Consider the following 20,615-nt stretch of genomic DNA (forward strand, 5'->3'; position numbering starts at 1 on the left):
TTTATTTAATCTTTTTCCTGCTTGAGTACTGTTATTGTACGTTAGTCTGATGACATTGCACAGAATGGTTGTCCTTCTAGAATCGTGTTTATTTTCTTCCCTGAGAGGTTTATAACATAGCATTATAGGAATTAACTCCTTAGTTTGTATTGATATCTGCTCCTGACTGCTTTAATTCACTTTTCAAAATTGAATGGCATATGTTGAAGTTTTAAATCTAATGACATAGACATCTTTAAACAGCCCCATTCTGTGTTAAAACCACACTGAAGTTCCAACCTGATACAGTTTTTTCAACAAAATATTACAAAACAAGCTGGGGCAATTATTCTTTTATTTCCATTTCAGGGGGGTTTTTTAATGCCTATTATAATTCACAGGACTAGCCAGAAGTTCTGTATTTTGGCACCCAAACTACACGATGAAAAAGAAACTTCTGAAACTTTATAATGGAGCATTAAGATCCGAAAAAAATACGCAGAGACAAGCATTTTACATGAGGGATAAAAATACACGATGGACATGCAGGAGAAAATATTTGCATTGGCTTCAACAAAAACGTCAGCCGTGATAGCACACCACCTATTTTTCATTACTGTGAAAGCAGATCAGGTTTCCATTTAAAAATGCATTGATACTACCTACAACACAGCAGCAAAAAAAACCCCAATATAACCCCATTTTAAATGCCATTTACTGGAGTGATGACATTTTATTTCTTTGCAGTTTTATTCAAATGTTCTAGAACGCTTAATGGAAAATAAATAGAAAGGATGTTAGAAATTATGCTTTTGGTGTTCTTTATGACAGTAATATATGTCACCCTACTTGCATCTAAAACTGACTAATTGGCACTAATAAGGCCTGGCAGCTGTTTTCAGTGCTTACAGTTTTGCATGCATAACTGCCTGCATCCACTGTTGAAAAGCAAGTTCGGAATGGGAAGCAGGAGGAGTTCCCAGCCTCTGATAACGCTCTTTTCCTTCTTGAGGTCAACTGCACTGTTCACAAAGAAAATTACCTTCATCACCAGCTCTGACTGCAGCAGAGTATCACTTGGTTATTCTTTCCTAAAATGTCAGTGTGGCTTTAGCAGTTCTACTGCAGGTTGTTGGCCGTGATGACATCACTAGTATGTAATGCCATCGGTACTCCTGTGACAACATGGGAGCATTGATGAGCCTTGTGTGTGTGACATCCCACCTTTACTAAAGGAAGTTACTAGGAATTTTTTGCCACTGCTTTTAGCCAGGCTAGAATTTAACTTTCAAGCTACTTGGCATGTAGGTTTTAACTAGAGCTGGTTTAAAAAAAAGAAAAAACAAAATTTCTTCTCAAAGCTATAAGAAGCTTGCTTGCTCAGAATTTTTCTTTAAAAATGCTGCCCCTAAAAAACCCCTTCCAGTTAGTTAAAAGGGCGATGTTATTTCAACAATACTAAAATTCAAAATAATCTGATTCTGTGACAAATTCTGAAAGGGTGAAGAAGCTCTTCTGCATTCCCATGCAGATAGCAGTCGCCCGCCTTAGCGGCAATGACGAAAGTTCCCCACAGTGCAGTGGGACTGAGAGCAGTACTGTCAATTTGTAAGCGTTCATCAGAGACGGTCACTTCCCTCTCCTGAACTTTTTACCTACACAGTAACAGCCGCATGACCGCTACCTCAGATGAAGAGTCACTTCTCCCATGACCGTGTGTCCACCTCCACGTGATGAGCGCTGAGTCCCAGCTCCATGCCAGCACCAGCTGATGAAAGGCTAAACTCTACTGTAAAGCTATGGCCTGCGTATGAAAAGCTGGTGCTTGGAACATGGTTTTACTATTTTCTTTGGGATTTAATTTACTCTTCTCAACACCTTTAATAAACCAAAGATAAGTATCTGCTCGGATGGTAACAGTTTTCTGACTAAAGCGAGGCCAGCGAGTCCACTCGTTTCCTGACAACTTGGAAATGAAACAGTCTTCAGAGATGCAAGGGTACAAAACGTATGTTATCTATATGTACCACTATACCCTCTGAGTGTGGGTATACCCACATACCTGCCAAATATAGGGTTTTTTTCAGGGCTTTTTCTTCAGGCCCTCAAAAATTCCGCCCAGTCTTAGGCAGCAGGCACGGTGTGGTCCTCAGCCGCAGAAGTGAACTTCAAAGGCGGCCTGGGGCACGGCAGAGAAGGGGTACCTCAAAAGGGGCTGCGGCAAGAGGCCAGTCCCACCCCCGCCTCCTGTGGATGGCTTCCTTCAAAGCCGAGGCCAGAGCCCTCTCTTCCTTCCAGCACCCCATTTCGCAAACCCCCTCTGAGCCACGGGGTGAGAAGGCCCCATCTTCCAAGGCTGGCAGTTAAAAAGGGGAGGAGGCAGCTACCTCCTCCCCGGTCACCCTGCAGATCAATACCAGGGACGGACCGCCAGCCAGCGATGGCTGCTGAAGAGGCAAAGCCCCTCCGGCCCCCGGGAGGCATGGGGGGGGAAAGGACGGGGACGCGGGGCGGCCGTGGCCCCGCCGCCCGCAGGTAGGCCCGCCCGTTGCAGCGGCCGCCCTGAGGGAACCAACGGCCGCCCTGAGGAGGCGGCGGCGGCGGCGCGCGCCGCAGCCCCGCCCCCCTCCCCCGCCCGCGCCTATTCCTGGCGCGCGGCGGCCCCGCCCCGCCGTGCGCGCAGGTGCGGGGAGCGCGGAGCGCGCTCCGCTCCACCCCCCCGCAACCCCACAGGCAGCGCGAGCGGCGGCGCGCGGGGTGCGGGCACCCGGCGGCTCTCCGCCGGCTTTTGTGCGGGCAGGCGAGCGCGCGGCGGGCTCGGCCGCTGATGTCACTGCTGCCCTCGGCGCTGCGGCGGGTGCTGCCGGGGCCGCTGCCCGCTGCGGCCGCCCCTCCGCGCCCGGCGGTGGGCGGGTAGGCGGCGGGAGCCGCGTGGGGAGGCTGTGTGTGTGGCATGCGGCTGCCGCCCCTCCGCCCTGTGCCCGCCGCCGGTGCCCGCGGAGCTGCGCCGTCAGCCGCCGCGGCGGCCGGTCACGGTGGAGTCTGATGCGGCCGGTGCGTGCTTGAGTCACCGCGCCCCGCAGGCAGAGCCAGCCGGTCGGGCCGGCCTTTGTCTGCGCTGGGAGCATGTGGGTGAACCCCGAGGAGGTGCTGCTGGCGAACGCCCTGTGGGTGACGGAGCGGGCCAACCCCTACTTCATCCTCCAGAGGAGGAAGGGGCACGGAGGCGATGGCGGCGGCGGGGGACTGGCGGGTAAGGGCGGCGGCCGCCGCCGGGGTCCCGGGGGACGGGGGCGGGTAGGGAGGGGCAGCGTTTCGCGCCCACTCCCTCAGCGGCTCCCCCGGGCTGGCGGTGGGTGCCCGCCGGGCGGGCGGGATAACGGCCCTCGGGGAGCGACACCGGCGCAGCCGCCGTGGGGCGAGTCGGGGTCGCGGGGGACCCTCTCCGCTCCTCGCCGCCTTCCCGGGCGGTGCGGGGCCGGGGCCGGGCCCCCCGCGCCGTGCCGGGGGGGAAGCCGGCGTCGCCGCCGCGGTCCGGGGCGGCGGCTGGCGCCTCACAGGGCGCTGTGAGGCGGCGGGGACCTCGGGCGCCTTTGGCTGCTTGGCTGTGTGGAATTCGATAAGGTTTCCCTGAGGATTTACGCGCTGTGAAGCTTTGTGCGGGTGATCACCGGTGTCCGACGCCTTCGTGCATCAGGGTGTGTGACTTGCCCAGGTTCTCGGAGGATTTTCGTTTTGAATCCTCTAACGCGTGTCGTTTAAAATAAGACCAAGTTGTAATTCACAAACTCGTACTATGAGAACAGATTTGCTTCGGCTTCTCCGTAGTCTTTGGGATGTCCTTGTAAAGTGTGTTCCCCGAATGCTTTGTTTTCGACTGCTGGCAACTGGAGACACTTTTGTAGATGTTTGGGTCATGCGCATCGTGGTCGCTGTAATACGGTGCATGTATATTTGTTGAGACCTTTCATCATTTTTAGGCAATGTATATGCATTTCTATGAAATTGGAGATGTGGAACCCAACAGTGTTACCACCGGTCCTCCTTGAATTGGCAGAAAATAGTCAAACTTGTTCTCTGAAAAGCTGTGGTTTCTTCCTTACCCACTTGCATTGCAACTGGTTCTTCAGGCTAATCAAAATAAACATATGGACTACATCTGTGTGTGGTTCAGGGTCCTGTGCGTATTTGCCAGGAGGTTAAGTGTTTCTTCAGCCTTTGAATGCTCTATGGACTTGTAAACAACTTATAATCTAAACTAACTAATTCGTAATCTAAACTAACACTGTAAAGTGTGTTTTCGTGTAGGCCCTTGAGATCTTCAGTCTTCTTCAGTGTTGTATGTTGACAAACCACCTCATTCTTGCGTGCAAAGTGACCAGCAGCCAGTCCACATTGACTGTAGATTTTCTTTTTTACTATTTTTTTTTTCAGTCTTTCAAATTATGGACAGTGTCGGCAAATACATAAAAAGCATGTCTTGCCTCAAAAGTTCTCCCCTGCTGTATTTACTGAGAAGTTCTTTGCAGGCTCTCCTTTCATGGATTACCTCCTGGCCTCTTAAGGATTTCTTCCTCTATCTTACTGTAAGTGGTCTGATAAGGCATTCTTGTACCTTTCTGACTTTGTTATCTTTGAATTAGAGATCATTTGAGATACCCAGTCAATTTTCAAAATGTTTCTTAGTTACTGGGAAAACATTTTGAGAATTTGAAGTTTTCTCTTCAACCTGTTTGCACAATGCATGTATATCTAAGCCTTCTTGCAGTTGTATATATGATAGTCTGATTGATGGTACCACTGTACAGATGGAGAGATCACTTTTGAAGATTTAGTCCTTGAGTGGGAGTAGGATTCATAAATGTGCACCCGTTTTTTTGTGAAGGTCAGATAAACCGGTAGCGTTTGGTAGGAGTTCAGAATACAGAAATAGTTCTTTGTTTCTACATTTTTTCACCCCCTTGGAATTTAAGTTTCTGTGCACTGTATCCATTATTTTAGTATGTGAATGCGGTCTGTTTAGTGAATATGATTTAGAATGCAAAAGTTCCATGTGTATTTTGAAAACTGCTTTCCATGTAGCTTTTATTAGTGTCTGTGCTTTGTCTGGAATTGCCGCTGCTGTGGCATTGAGGTAGTTGCAACAAGTAGCTAAACAATTTCTAGGGGGTTTGTTTGTTTGTATGGGAAAGGGCTGGGAAAAAAGTTGTAGCTTTTTTCAATATGTTGCCAGAACCATAACTAAACAAACACTCATTACTAGCATGCAGACAGTTATTAGTGCTGGCAGTATTTAAAGGGCTGTATGGGAACATGTCAGACCTTGCCATTTTAGCACATGGGTTTTTGACACAGTGGTCAACAAAAGGTGGGAGAGGAAGAAAGGAAGGGACGTAGAGTGTCCAGGCCACTCCCAGCTTGGTAGACACAATAATAAGTGGAACTTATGATTATTTGTTTTTCATGGAAATACTGGAATTTTACACCAATTGTTCTAACATTGAGGACCGAGGCAAGTGAAGGAAGCTAATGGATTGTTCTTGGTAGGTAAGACTGGTTAAAAGCAAGGTATTGAGGGACCTAGCTGATCCTGAGGGTTCAGAATAAATAAATCGGCTGAAACATTCAACAGGGTACATTGTTGGCAATAATGATAGCATTTAGGATGACACTGTGGAAGTTCTGTAGATGATAACGATCCAGCTCTCATGATGGAGGTGGAGCTTATCTGGTCAAAAGTAAAAAAATGGAAAAAAAGAACCTTTTGTGGGTTTTTGGGTTTTGGTTTGTGTTGGTTTGGGTTTTTTCCCCTTAATTGCCCTTTCTGTAGTGACGTAATGCTGAAATTTGCTCAGATATAATCTAAAAAGTTACCCATGAATGTGGTATAGAATTTGGCCTGCTTGCTCTGTGGGAAACCAGATTATGTGTCCTTGAAGTTGACTAGAAATACTGTATGCAAGATTTTTCACTGTGGTGGGAGTGGTCTGAATTTATATGTGCAAGAGAGGATGTAAATACAGCTGTCACTTTTTTTGTGATCTAACTTCTGCTGACTTGTACTCCTTTGTTATTGACTCTTGAAGTCATTTGTCTTAAATTGTAGAATGACAATTGACTTTCAAATTGATGAGACTATGGGTCTGATGACATGAGAGGGCTTCACGATGTAACTTAAGCAGTGGTTGGACAATGAGAAACATTGATTCTCTGGCATTGCCCTCGAATCTAGGTGTGCTGTGAAACTAAACAGTCAGCAAACTGATCAGGGTTAAGTCTAATGCCCTTCTCTCCCTTTGCGAATATGTCAGACTTCAAAGAACTTCAGTTGGGGCCACACTGTAATGCAGTTGTGTTGGCATGGCTGAAGGAAGAGAGTGAATGCTTTCCCCTGGCTGAATGGGGAAGGAGGGGGGAAGGCTGGGGACAGATGTCTTCAGACAGCACTATGGCTGGATGCTGTGACTGTGAAAATGTGTCTGAAGGCTGATGATGACCCTCAAAGTGGCTGCCAGGTTCTCCATGTTACTTGTCCTCCATCACTTACTACCATCCTGTGGACGGAGGTTGCCATCACCAAAGCAAAGTCCAGAAGACCCAACCTTTTAGGTCTTTCAACATGCCTCAGTCTAAAAACTAGTTTATCTAGCCTTGGGGGTGGGTGAAAGTAGTTCTCGGGGGCTTTATGTTGAAGCAGAAGAGTACTCGTGTTACCTGTTCGCCTGGATCCGCTCTGAGTGCAGCAACCCTTTGCATGAAAAGGAGTATCAGTCACTTTGGCAGAAGGTGTGAAAAATCAGCCCTTTCTGCACTGATTCTCGGCCTCGATTTATGTAGCTTAGTTGAACAGAGAAAGCCCTCTTATTTAAATACTTGTTTGGACATGGGAGATAATTTCTGCGCTTATTTTAATATGGGGTTGTAACAAGTTAGAAGCGTGATGATCATCTTATGTGTTAGGGCAGTGCCTGATCAGTGAGTCCCTAGAAGTCATCTCTGCTAACAAAATTGTCATGGTTTAAACCCAGCCAGCAACTAAGCACCATGCAGCTGCTCATTCACTCCCCCCCTACCCGGTGGGATGGGGGAGAGAATCGGGAAGAAAAAAGTAAAACTTGTGGGTTGAGATAAGAACAGTTGAATAGAACAGAAAGGAAGAAAATAATAATTATAATAATAACTAATACAATGACAATAATAATAAATGAATTGGGATATACAAAACAAGTGATGCACAATGCAATTGCTCACCACTTGCCGACCAATGCCCAGTTAGTTCCCAAGCAGTGAACCCCCCCCCAGACCAACTCCCCCCAGTTTATATACCGGGCATGACGTCACATGGTATGGAATACCCCTTTGGCCAGTTTGGGTCAGCTGTCCTGGCTGTGTCCCCTCCCAACTTCTTGTGCCCCTCCAGCCTTCTTGCTGGCTGGGCATGAGAAGCTGAAAAATCCTTGCCTTAGTATAAACACTACTTAGCAACAACTGAAAACATCAGTGCGTTATCAACATTATTCTCATACTGAACCTAAAATGTAACACTATGCCAGCTTCTAGAAAGAAAATTAACTCTATCCCAGCCGAAACCAGGACAAAAATGTATCTGATTAATAGCTTACTTAAGAGATACAGCTTTGCTACTAAGCCGTGCGGATCCATTTTTATGCTGAGTTAAGACCTAGACTCTTTTAAATGGTTGTGTCTATGTCAGTACCAGTCACATCAATATGACTGTCCTTTGTAAGCATACCTTAATTGAAGGGTTGTTTGGGTTTTGTTTTCCTTTTTAACAAAGGAAAAATGGGGAAGACTTGTAAACTGGATTTCAAATTGGATTTTCATAGCTGTTCTGCAAACCCGCATTATCTTGCATCACTGCATTAATCTTCCAGGACAAGACCAGAAAATGCACTTTTCTGCTTTAAAAGTATTTGATGGTTGATGAGCTTTCTCCATAATGCAATTGTTTCATGCCTTGCACATAATGCCATGCCTGTATTTTGCTTCTGTGTGACCCTGACTCAAGAGTTTCATCTTCCTTTTGTTCACCAGCAGTGGAAAAAGTCTTTTCTTTCCTCTCATTAGTTTTCTCAAAGGTGCGGATGTTTTTAACCCTCTCTCCGTACCTATTCTGCTTCCTGCTTGTCAGCTCCCTTCCCTGGGCAGCCTGGTAGTTTGGCCTGTATGAAATACTTCCTTCTCCAGAGGGATCCAGTGTGTTAGATGGCAACCTGCATCAGCTGAAGTAGAGGCATCTGGAGAGAATGTGAACCCAGATCTCTCTCATCATTTGGGCACTGTGCCCTGAATGACCATATTACTTTCATGGATGTAAAGATCTTGAACAGGTAATAAAGTTATTCATGGTTTTGGGTTCTTAAGTACATCTTGCATTCTGATGCGACAAATAGGTTAGAAAATGTCCCTAACTGCTTTCTGCTACAGTGTGTTAGTGCTTGCCAAACTCTTTTATTTGGAAACAATATTGCAAGGAATTAGTGCGACTAATGGCTGATGTCAGAGCGATGTATTCACTTGCAGCTTATAGGAGGAGAGATTGAGGGTGTGGTACCTTTAGCTTGTGACTGCTGTGCTTCTTTTGTGTGTGTGTGTGCTTTTGTGCGTTGAGATGAAATTCTATGTAATTTTGTTTAAAATATTGTTGTAAGAGCTCTTTGAATCCCAAGGCAAATAGATTGTTCTTAGTTTGCAAGCACTGGTTTTAGGAGTGAATTATTTTGCAGATAGGGTATTTTTGCTTACAGCTGGGACAGTGCATGTGTCAGAGATGCAGTACGAGTTTGTAAGTCCATGAGATGTTGCCAAAGATAATTCAAATGCTTAAGCAGAAGAGAGCAGATGGAAATTTGCTGACTTCTGGTGATAAAAGAAATTGATGAAGTACTATCTTTCTCCCCAGATATTATTGCAGAAAGGGTTATCATGTAATTTCCACGTTGGAAAGGCAGAAGGGAGAGATTCTGAGCTCAGCTGGCTTATGTAAGCCTTCAATGTCAAATCTAATATGATTTTTAATACTGTGACAGTGTTCTAACAACACTTTTCTTCAGCCTTGCTGGACAACACAATTAGTAGCTCAAATTTGGAGGTAAGATTCTATCTTGCTTTCAACCTCTCAATTCAGAGGGTTGAGGAAGTGGTTTCTTGAAAACCTGCTTATATGTAAGCTTTAGAAAAGGTTTTGGCTGGTATATCATCTGCCTGACGAAAGGATGGTACATGCTTTAACAAACTTGACACTTTCTGTCCTTGTAGACTCAAGCAGTTAGGATTTTGCATGTCAAACTTGGTACACTTGAGCAGAAAGCATGTGCTTTCTGATACTTGAAATACAACATTTATCAAAATGCATGCAATTAGCATAACTGACATGAGTGGTCAGCCTATCCATCAGCTTTCCATGTTCATTTTGGCTCATGGGGTGGAAACTCGTCTCTTCTCCGCTCTGTCATTTGGTGTTACACCAAATCTGCTCTGATGCTGCTGAGCTTCTCATTAGGATCTGCTCTGTGTGTGCTTGCTTCTTCACACCAGTAGATTTCCACTTCAAGAGGACATGCAGATGTCTAGGGTTGAACTACTGTTTGATTTTCCAGATTGACTCACCAGTCTTTCTGTTGAATTCCCAGATGCTTTCACGGGTGCTTAATTGGAAGGTGTCTCATTTCCTGCTGTCCTGGGTTCAGCTGGGATAGAGTTAATTTTTACAGGAACCTGGGAGGTGGGGGGGCATAGCCGGGGCAGCTGACCTGAACTAGCCAAGGAGCTATTCCATACCATGTGACATCATGCTCAGTATATACATGGGGAGTGGGCCGGGGGGGAGGGCTCTCCTGCTCTCGACTTTCGGTGGGGGAAGTGGTGGAGCGTCGGGTCCCTGGTGGTGAGCAGTTGCACTGTGCATCACTCTTTTCTGTATACTCTTTCATTAGTACCGTCGTTGTTGTTGTAACTTTTTTTGCGTTGTCCCAGTAAACTGCCCTTATCCCAACCCTTGAGGTTCCAGTTTTTTTTCTTTTCTCTCCTCCGTCTCCCCCCTATCCCACCGGAGGGGGCGGGAGGAGTGAGCGAGCGGCTGCGTGGTCCTTTGTTACCGGCTGGGCTGAAACCACGACAGTCCTTTTTGGCGCCCAACGTGGGGCACGAAGGGTTGAGATAACGACAGATCTGGCCAGAGCGTGTTGAAACAAATTTGTCATACGCATTCCTTATATTAGATAAATAGATGTTAGTCACAATGTTGATTAATTTGTTTACATGGTGGCGTTTTGTAGGTCCTTATATGCTCTATGTATTGCCTGTAGTTACGTTTCTCACCTCTGGGAGAGTGATTGGGATTATCATTTTGCTGTACTGGGCAATGTCGACTTGTGAAATGATTACATCACTGGTCATGAGGTTAAGCTGGTATCTGTATGAGGCAGTGATATCATTTCCATACTTTGGGCACCTTCTATCGGATTTTATTGGTAATTACAGCCAATCCATGGGGGAGTTAGGGGGGGATACTTCCCCCCGTCCGTTCGCCTCCCTTTTCTCCTTCCGACTAATTACAACAGCTTTTGAGAACTTTGAATATCCTTGGGATGCACAAGCCACTGTGCTGTTAGTGCTATGCCTCCTGAATATGTTTCAGGTCTTGTTTAGGGCTACAAAAAAGCTCTTTAAGAGTACCACCCAGAGATCTGCCCCAAAGCTGGATATTCATGGGTGGCACGGCATGTGGGAGGATATGGGCAGGTATCTAGAGAACTTCTCACCCCCAGTGGCTTGGAAGTTCACTCCTGAACAACTACAGAACCCTCATGAAGTGGTAGAATATTTGAAAGAAAAATGCTGTGACTATTCCAAAGACGTACAACTCGCTGCACTGTGCTGGGCCCTGGCCAGTATCTACCAAACACTGCTTGATATTAGGCAGCACCCTCAGGGAGAAAAGGGGGAAAAGATGGAAAACAGGGCAGCAGGCACCGTGGCTACCCCTACCCCGGCAACAGGCACCGTGGCTACCCCTACCCCGGCAACAGGCAGCGCGGCTACCCCAACCGCAGTGACGGATACTGCAGCTAAACCAGAGAACCAACCTGTGCCAGTATCAGTCGCCCCTGTACAGAAAAAGAAACACACAAAGAAATCAGTTCGCTCAGTGAGAGATGAAGATGAACCAGGGTCATCACGAGAACAGGAGGAAGAGGCAGAACCTGAAATAATCACCCGATCTCTATCCCTGAGTTGCGTGACATGCGAAAAGATTTTAGCCGCCACCCAGGTGAGCACATTGTTACCTGGCTGCTCCGATGCTGGGATAATGGGGCTAGTAGTGTGGAATTAGAGGGTAAGGAAGCCAAGCAGTTGGGATCTCTGTCTAGGGAAGGGGGCATCGACAAGGCGATTGGGAGAAAAACACAAGTCCTCAGCCTCTGGAGGCGACTTCTGTTAGGTGTAAAGGAAAGATACCCCTTCAAGGATGAAGTTACATGTCACCAAGGCAAGTGGACCACCATGGAGAGAGGTATCCAGTACCTGAGGGAATTAGCCGTGCTGGAGGTGATTTATAATGATCCAGAAAATGCGCAGTCACCCATAGACCCAGATGATGTCCAATGCACACAACCCATGTGGCGGAAGTTTCTACGAAGTGCACCACCAACCTATGCCAACTCATTGGCAGTAATGTCCTGGAAAGAAGGCCATGGACAAACGGTGGATGAATTGGCTGTCCAACTCCGGCAATACGAAGGAAGTCTCTCTTCCTCCCTACGGGCCTGTGTCTCGGCTGTAGAGGAATTGTCCCGAGAGTTCCAGCAATTCAAAGTGGATATGTCTTCCTCCCCACCTGTACAGGCCCGCATCGCAGCTATTGGGAGTAAGCATTCCTCTGCCCAAGAGAGAGGAGAGAGAAAGTACACACGACGGGCTAACCTGTGGTTTTACCTGCGTGACCATGGAGAGGACATGAGGAAGTGGGATGGAAAACCTACCTCAGTCCTGGATGCACGGGTACGGGAGTTGCGAGAAAAAGCAACCAGGAAAGAGGATTCTTCTTGGAAAACTGCTGCTCCAGTTTCCTGTGAGGAGTCCCCCAGATGCAGTAGATGGGCTGATCACATTTCTGATCCTCTTGAAGGGACTTCTGATTCACGTGTGCGAAAAGTGAGTAACGAATATTCTAACCAGGATTAGAGGGGCCCTGCCTCCAGCCAGGTGGAGGAGAGGGACAACCGAGTCTATTGGACAGTGTGGATTCGATGGCCTGGCACATCAGACCCACAGGAATATAAGGCTCTAGTAGACACTGGTGCACAATGCACCCTAATGCCATCAAGTTATAAAGGGGCAGAACCCATCTGTATCTCTGGTGTGACAGGGGGATCCCAAGAGCTAACCGTATTAGAAGCTGAAATGAGTCTAACCGGGAATGACTGGCATAAACACCCCATTGCAGCTGGCCCAGAGGCCCCGTGCATCCTTGGTATAGATTATCTCAGGAGGGGATATTTCAAGGACCCAAAAGGGTACCGTTGGGCTTTTGGTATAGCTGCATTGGAGACGGAGGAGATTGAACAGCTGTCTACCCTGCCTGGTCTCTCTCAAGACCCTTCGGTTGTGGGGTTGCTGAAGGTTGAAGAACAACAGGTGCCAATTGCTACCACGACGGTGCACTGGCGGCAATATCGCACCAACCGAGATTCCCTGATCCCCATCCATAAGCTGATTTGCCAATTGGAGAGTCAAGGAGTGATCAGCAAGACTCACTCACCCTTTAATAGTCCCATATGGCCCGTGCGGAAATCTAATGGGGAATGGAGACTAACAGTAGACTATCGTGGGCTGAATGAAGTCACGCCACCGCTGAGCGCTGCTGTGCCAGATATGTTAGAGCTTCAATATGAACTGGAATCAAAGGCAGCTAAGTGGTATGCCACAATTGACATTGCTAATGCATTTTTTTTCCATCCCTTTGGCAGCGGAGTGCAGGCCACAGTTTGCCTTTACTTGGAGGGGTGTCCAGTACACCTGGAATCGACTGCCCCAGGGGTGGAAACACAGCCCCACTATTTGCCATGGACTGATCCAGGCTGCACTGGAAAAAGGTGAAGCTCCAGAGCACCTGCAATACATTGATGACATCATCGTATGGGGCAACACGGCAGAAGAAGTTTTTGAGAAAGGGAAGAAAATAATCCAAATCCTTTTGAAGGCTGGTTTTGCCATAAAAGAAAGTAAGGTCAAGGGACCTGCACAGGAGATCCAGTTCTTAGGAGTAAAATGGCAAGACGGGCGTCGTCAGATCCCTATGGATGTGATCAACAAAATAGCAGCTATGTCCCCACCAACTAATAAAAAGGAAACACAAGCTTTCTTAGGTGTTGTGGGCTTTTGGAGAATGCATATTCCAAATTACAGTCAAATTGTAAGTCCTCTCTACCAAGTTACCCGGAAGAAGAATGATTTTAAATGGGGGCCTGAGCAACGACAAGCTTTTGAACAAATTAAGCGGGAGATTGTTCATGCAGTAGCTCTTGGGCCAGTCCGGGCAGGACAAGATGTTATAAATGTGCTCTACACTGCAGCTGGGGAGAATGGCCCTACCTGGAGCCTCTGGCAGAAAGCACCTGGGGAGACCCGAGGTCGACCCCTGGGGTTTTGGATTCGGGGATACAGAGGATCCGAGGCTCGCTATACTCCAACTGAAAAAGAGATATTGGCAGCATATGAAGGAGTTCGAGCCGCCTCAGAAGTGGTTGGTACTGAAACACAGCTCCTCTTAGCACCCCTACTGCCAGTGCTGGGCTGGATGTTCAAAGGGAAGGTCTCCTCTACACATCATGCAACTGATGCCACGTGGAGTAAGTGGGCCGCACTGATCACACAACGGGCTCGCATAGGAAACCCCAGTCGCCCAGGAATTGTGGAAGTGATCATGGACTGGCCAGAAGGCAAAAATTTTGGAATGTCGCCAGAGGAGGAGGTGACACGGGCTGAAGAGGCCCCGCTGTATAATAAACTGCCAGAAAATGAGAGGCAATATGCTCTGTTCACTGATGGGTCCTGTCGCATTGTGGGAAAGCATCGGAGGTGGAAGGCTGCTGTATGGAGTCCTACACGACTAGTCGCAGAAACTGCTGAAGGAGAAGGTGAATCGAGTCAGTTTGCAGAGGTGAAAGCCATCCAGCTAGCGTTAGACATTGCTGAAAGAGAAAAGTGGCCAGTGCTCTATCTCTATACCGACTCATGGATGGTGGCAAATGCCCTATGGGGGTGGCTACAGCAATGGAAGAAGAGCAATTGGCAGCGCAGAGGTAAACTCATCTGGGCTGCCGCACTGTGGCAAGATATTGCTGTTCGGATAGAGAAGCTAGTGGTAAAAGTACGCCACGTAGATGCTCATGTACCCAAGAGTTGGGCCACTGAAGAACATCAAAACAACCAGCAGGCAGATCAGGCCGCCAAGATTGAAGTGTCTCAGGTGGACCTGGACTGGCAACGTAGGGGTGAGCTATTTATGGCTCAGTGGGCCCATGATACCTCGGGCCATCAGGGAAGAGATGCAACATATAGATGGGCTCGCAATCGAGGGGTGGACTTAACCATGGACACTATCGCACAGGTTATCCATGAATGTGAAACATGTGCTGCAATGAAGCAAGCCAAGCGACTGAAACCCCTGTCGTATGGAGGGCGATGGCTGAAATATAAACAGTGGGAGGCCTGGCAGATTGACTATATCACACTCCCACGAACCCGCCAAGGCAAGTGCCATGTGCTTACAATGGTGGAAGCAACCACTGGATGGCTGGAAACATATCCTGTGTCCCACGCCACTGCCCAGAACACTATCCTGGGCCTTGAAGAGAAAGTCTTATGGCAACACGGTACCCCAGAAAGAATCGAGTCAGACAACGGGACTCACTTCCGAAACAACCTCATAGACACCTGGGCCAAAGAACATGGCATTGAGTGGGTATATCACATCCCTTATCACGCACCAGCCTCCGGAAAAATCGAACGATACAATGGACTGCTGAAAACTACATTGAGAGCAATGGGGGGTGGAACTTTCAAACATTGGGATACACATTTAACAAAAGCCACCTGGTTAGTTAATACTAGAGGATCCACCAATCGGGCGGGCCCCGCCCAACCAAGACTTCCACATACTGTAGAAGGGGATAAAGTTCCTGTAGTGCACATGAGGAGTATGTTAGGAAAGACAGTCTGGGTTAGTCCTCCCTCACGCAGAGACAAACCCATCCAAGGGGTGGTTTTTGCTCAGGGACCTGGGTACACCTGGTGGGTGATGCAGAAGGATGGGGAAGTTCGATGTGTACCTCAGGGAGATTTGATTTTGGGAGAGAATAGCCAGTGAACTAGGCTGTATGATATTTAACTGCTAAATAACCTGCCAATGTATGTCATTGTATCTATAGTGTCTATATGCCATATCAAGGGTATTACTGTAAGAATTACCCAAATGACTGAAGAATGGACTTTGAAACTGAGCCAAGAACAACAGTGATAGAACTTGAACTGGCACCCAGCAATTTCCTCAAGATCAACATCTTCGACCTGCAGACCAAGGGTGTGGGTTGCATCAAATGTACCAGCCAGAAGTTCCAGAGACAGCATACAACAACCCAACACCTCACACCATCTCTCTTATCCTGAAGAAGTGTTACAACAGATGGAGCCTCAAAGTCATGGACTAAATAAAATTGATGGACACATTGGAGGGATAACCCATTGACTAAGGGAATACTATTTGTATGTGTGTGTGTGTGGGGGGGGATGTCCATATACATATATATCTATATATAAGACAAGGAAAGTGGTAGCGGTTGATTGGAAAATGTAAGATCTGGGCATGATGTAAATGGTATAGAATAAGGGGTGGATAATGTCCTGGGTTCAGCTGGGATAGAGTTAATTTTTACAGGAACCTGGGAGGTGGGGGGGCATAGCCGGGGCAGCTGACCTGAACTAGCCAAGGAGCTATTCCATACCATGTGACATCATGCTCAGTATATACATGGGGAGTGGGCCGGGGGGGAGGGCTCTCCTGCTCTCGACTTTCGGTGGGGGAAGTGGTGGAGCGTCGGGTCCCTGGTGGTGAGCAGTTGCACTGTGCATCACTCTTTTCTGTATACTCTTTCATTAGTACCGTCGTTGTTGTTGTAACTTTTTTTGCGTTGTCCCAGTAAACTGCCCTTATCCCAACCCTTGAGGTTCCAGTTTTTTTTCTTTTCTCTCCTCCGTCTCCCCCCTATCCCACCGGAGGGGGCGGGAGGAGTGAGCGAGCGGCTGCGTGGTCCTTTGTTACCAGCTGGGCTGAAACCACGACACCTGCCTAATGCTTCTGTTGATCTCCGGTTCTTACTGGCAATGCACTGTTTGCACAGATACAGTGCCTGAGATGGTGCTTGGTGTAGCTCTTGTTTCTGTACTGTAAAGCTTCTTGGTCAAAGACTTCCTTTGATGATACTTCATCTTTTACACTTTGAGTAGTGTGACCCATCAAGGCCTCTGAGCTGTCATTTGCCATTTTTGCCTTCTGACATGATGTTATTGCTTGACATGTGGAATTCAAGGATGGCCTGGTATTTCTCCTGAGATCTCTGTATGAAACCCTGTTGGCAATGTCACACAGGATCACAATATAGTAAGCCATAAATGTCTAGGCCTCTTAGTAATTTTCTCCATTATACTGGAGTTTGTATCGCTTACAAGGTTTTTGGTATTACTCTCTGGTTCCACACTGAAAGGTATAGAGGAAGTAGCACTTCTTCACATCAGTTTCCATATTTCCATCACTCCACTGTCCAGTTATGCATCCTTGTAAGAATATGTCATATTTCACAGAGGTTTGGGCTCTTGACAGTTTCCGTTAGAGTTCTGTAGAATTAAAAAAAGGTTCCACAAGGTACACTGGTATATACTCTCAAATGCTTTTGAAAGTTAATTAAAACATATGTATTCTCATATGATTGTTCTTGTAAATATTTGGTATAGGCAGAATCCATTCAGCTTTCTCTGTTCTTCCCTAAGATTTGCAACCTCTACTTTTTTTTATCCTTCATAGTATCATAGTGTATGGCTTTTTTCTGTAATAGACAGAGGTTGTTGCTGCCACTGACTTTGCTAAAGTATGACGATACAAGGTGTATAAAAGGCTATAAGCATTTGACTGAAATCTTGCTTTTCTTTAGCTCTTTGATCACTAATCCTGCTTCTGATGTCTGATCAATGTTGATATTCAGTAATCTACATTTGCATTTTGCCTTTAAATCTGGTGCTGAGGTGGGCTTAGGTTCTGGAGGACTTCTTCAAAATCTTTCCATTTGTTTTCTTTTCAAAAGAAAGGCTGTATTTTCGCCCGATTTCTGATTGTTCTTTTTTTTTTTTTTTTCTGAAGTTTCCAGATAGGGGTGTGTGAATAACTATTACAGCAGCAGTCTTAGTTTCAGCTAGTAAGTTCTTAATGTGGTTTTGGTTCTTTCCTCACAGTCCTGTCTTGTGCTTCCCCTCTGTGTTTTCCAGTATTTTATTAGCCAGAGTTCTTGGGATTTTCTGTTCAGCATCATTCCTTTCCCTGGTAAAGTGCTTTGTCTGATAATTTATTGAAATCTGATCTATCTGCAGGTATTCAGTCAGAACAGTTAGAATTTGGATAATTTTTTTCTAAAACTATAGCTTCTCTTCAGATTTAGCTTGTATTTGACCATTCTGTGTTTCAACATGTTCCTTAGTTCAAGCTGAATTTGCTGTGCATACTTCAGTTCTCAATTTGTATCATTGATTTTGTTGGCTAGATTCAGTTTACAATTGTTTTTCTTAGTTTAGTGGTGGTGGTTGTCAGTTTTGGTTTTGTTTTGTTTTTTTCAATTGCTCATACTTCCTTGATTTGTTCTTTAATCTTATATAGTTTATCTGAATCTTATGTTGGTGCAGGTGTAGTTGATTTAAATTTTGCTCTTGGATGAAATCTGTTTAATTTGCTCATGCTACTCTGAGAGAATGGGATACTTGAAAAGAATTAGTTTTGAGTGATATTCAGTGACTTCCCTGCTGTTCTGGTCAATTGTACTTGATCATGCTTTTCCTAAGTGGTTTTTTTTACAAACTTAGGAGTAAATATTTATATCATACCTTGAAGGTATTTGTTAACTCCACCTGTATTCTTCTCACTGTTTCTCCATCATTTTGTATAGTCTGGTGTGATTGAGAGGTAGTATAAAATTTATTTTCTTCAGGTGTGTGAGATTATTTGTTTGGGGTTTTGTCCAAATATTGATTTCCTCTGTGTTGTAAGCCTTCACGTACCTGTAACTGTCTAGGATGTCCTGTCAGTGCTCATCTCTCTACTCAGCCTTTTCCTACCTCTGCTACGTTTTTGTTTCAGGTCAAGTCTAATGGGTTTGTTTCTGGGAACTTATTGTTTGGAGGTATTACTGTGTGAGTTTCTGCATCTGCAAACTGGGCCTCAGTGGAAATAAAAGCAATTCTTTTGCTGTGTGTGTGTGTATCCATATGTAGTGATAGATACACATTGTAATGCACGTTCTGGTTTCCTCTGTTGAACAGAAAAACAGCAAAGTTTTACAACCCTAAAATATTTTAAATGTTGCTTAGTAGATGACACTGACAAATGCAGTTACATCTTACAATGATTAGGGCCCTTCAGCTTAGCAATGTTACAAAAAGTTCTAAAAGCTGAAAGTCTAAACCTAGTCAGATTTAGGTTCAACTTAAGATGCAGGTTTTTACAGGGATGGTCATGAGTTGTTTGGACACCTTGACAAGTACAATGGTAGGCGTTCAATTGCTGATTGATTTGAAATTAAGATATTTGGAAGATAATCTAATTCAATCACAACTGTTAAACTTGAAGGGTGAATGAAATCTTTGTCCTTTGTTACTGCTTTATCCTGCAGTAGTCAAGCCAGATCATCACATTGGCCCTTCCTGAGCTTTTTTTAAAGACTAGTGGTTAGGTTTTCAATCTTCTCTCATTTGTATTCATCAGCCTGAAGACAGAAAAAGCAAATACTGTTTTTGCTGCTAGTCAGTAGTGTTACAGTACTTCCTCAAAGGCAGTTTCACTGAACATGTTTGGAAACTTGTGTGCAAAGGAAATGGTGGCTGGGCAAATCGGTGCTCTATAAAACCTCATTGGTAGAAAGAGAGAGCAACAAAGGCAGGCACTGGGGGAGACTTAACAAATCTTAGGCCTTAAATTTCAGAGGAAGAATCTGTTTTTCTTGATACCACATTATATGTCCATATAAGCCAATGCTATATAACCCACATGGGAAGACAGTTATAAGTATTTAGAGGTTATTTTGCTTCCATTTAGATGAATGAACACCTATAAAACAAAACTGTATAACCCTTCATAAAGTTCCAAGGGTGGTGCTCACAATGAAGAGGTTATTTTCATACTTTTGTGGATACTGTTACCAGGACTGGAAGTTTAACATTGTAATCATTTTTTGAGTGGTGTATAATATTCACTATTCATTTAGGCTCTCCCATGAAATGGAATCAAGTAGAATAGACCCTCCCCTTTAAAAGGATTTGTCTATAGTATTACCCATGGAGTTCACATTGTTGCTCTAGGTTGAATTTTGACAGGCAAGTAGTTGGATGACCTCATCCTGTAATAACAAATGAGAGAGCTAATCACATAAACACATGGTCTGCCTTGAGAAAGAAGGGAAGAGTAATGATTCATTACAGTTACTAGGAAAAACAATAGCTTGTGCTGTATATTTTAGCTATGTGTTGTTATGAGTTATTGTTTTTATAGTCCAGGAAGTAACACTTAAACTTTAGGAAGAGTTTATTCATTGTCCATGAAATCAATATAAAACTGAATGCTCAGGGTGCAAATGTAACTTAAGCCAAGCCTATTGATTGAGGCTTTCTCAGAAATCAGCTGACATCTACCATCCAAATAGGTCCCTTGGATGTTTCAGGTTTATGACCAGAGCTCATTATGTGTCCATCTTACTTTAGTGGAAAGAGAAGGGGTCATCAGCACACTTTAAATATTGGGAACCGTTTAAGCAGTATGTGTTTCATTCAGTGTTGGAATGTCATGATGCCTGTTTTGAAAAATTCTTACTAATGACACATGTGACATTGGAAGTTTTCCTAGTTGCAGTGTTGAGCTCATACACAAATAGGCTGCTGACATCCATGGGACTATTTGAGTGGTAGCTCATGAGCATAACTTCAAGAGGCAGAGTCTGACCTGTATTAAATCTTAGCTCTTTTGGAGGACATACTTCTGTATTTGCTCTATGTGCTAAAAAGTTGTATGCTGTTTGTTTAGGCATTTTTAAGATAAAAATCTTGTAACAGAAGGTGTCTTGAGAGACTGTCAGGCTGTAGATAATATTAGTGTAGAGCTTGGAGAAGGATGTGGCAGGGCAGGGCTCGGCTCTCAGGACCCAGGTGAATAACACATGCTTGCGTCTGGCAAACTGGAGGAGGGGAGGGTGTCCCTGGGTGGTGGTATCAGGCACAACAGTGGCACCAACTGCGAAGTGATCTCCTTCCAGCTCTAGGCAAGGTTTGATGCAAGTTGCCTGTGACACTGAAGAATGGAT

At 45.5% G+C, this 20,615-nt stretch overlaps 1 protein-coding gene across 2 annotated transcripts in view; it reads left to right on the top strand.

Annotated features, from left to right (window-relative positions):
* Nucleotides 1–2,704: 2,704 nt before the first annotated feature.
* The window catches only part of TBC1D9 (TBC1 domain family member 9), a 61,955-nt gene continuing 44,044 nt past the window's right edge, over nucleotides 2,705–20,615 (top strand). Inside the window, exons 1-2 of one of the 2 annotated variants that reach the window (XM_030021110.2) lie at nucleotides 3,154–3,232; nucleotides 4,414–4,565. Coding sequence is in view for 1 of the 2 variants with exons in the window: in XM_030021100.2 (XP_029876960.1) it covers nucleotides 3,106–3,232 (127 nt within the window). In the remaining variant the exon portion in view is untranslated. Of the gene's footprint in view, nucleotides 3,233–4,413; nucleotides 4,566–20,615 lie in introns of both variants that reach the window. The other variant, XM_030021100.2, reaches the window with a different exon arrangement.

The sequence above is a fragment of the Aquila chrysaetos genome, chromosome 1 (genome assembly GCF_900496995.4).
Source record: "Aquila chrysaetos chrysaetos chromosome 1, bAquChr1.4, whole genome shotgun sequence".
Classification (NCBI taxonomy): domain Eukaryota; kingdom Metazoa; phylum Chordata; class Aves; order Accipitriformes; family Accipitridae; genus Aquila; species Aquila chrysaetos.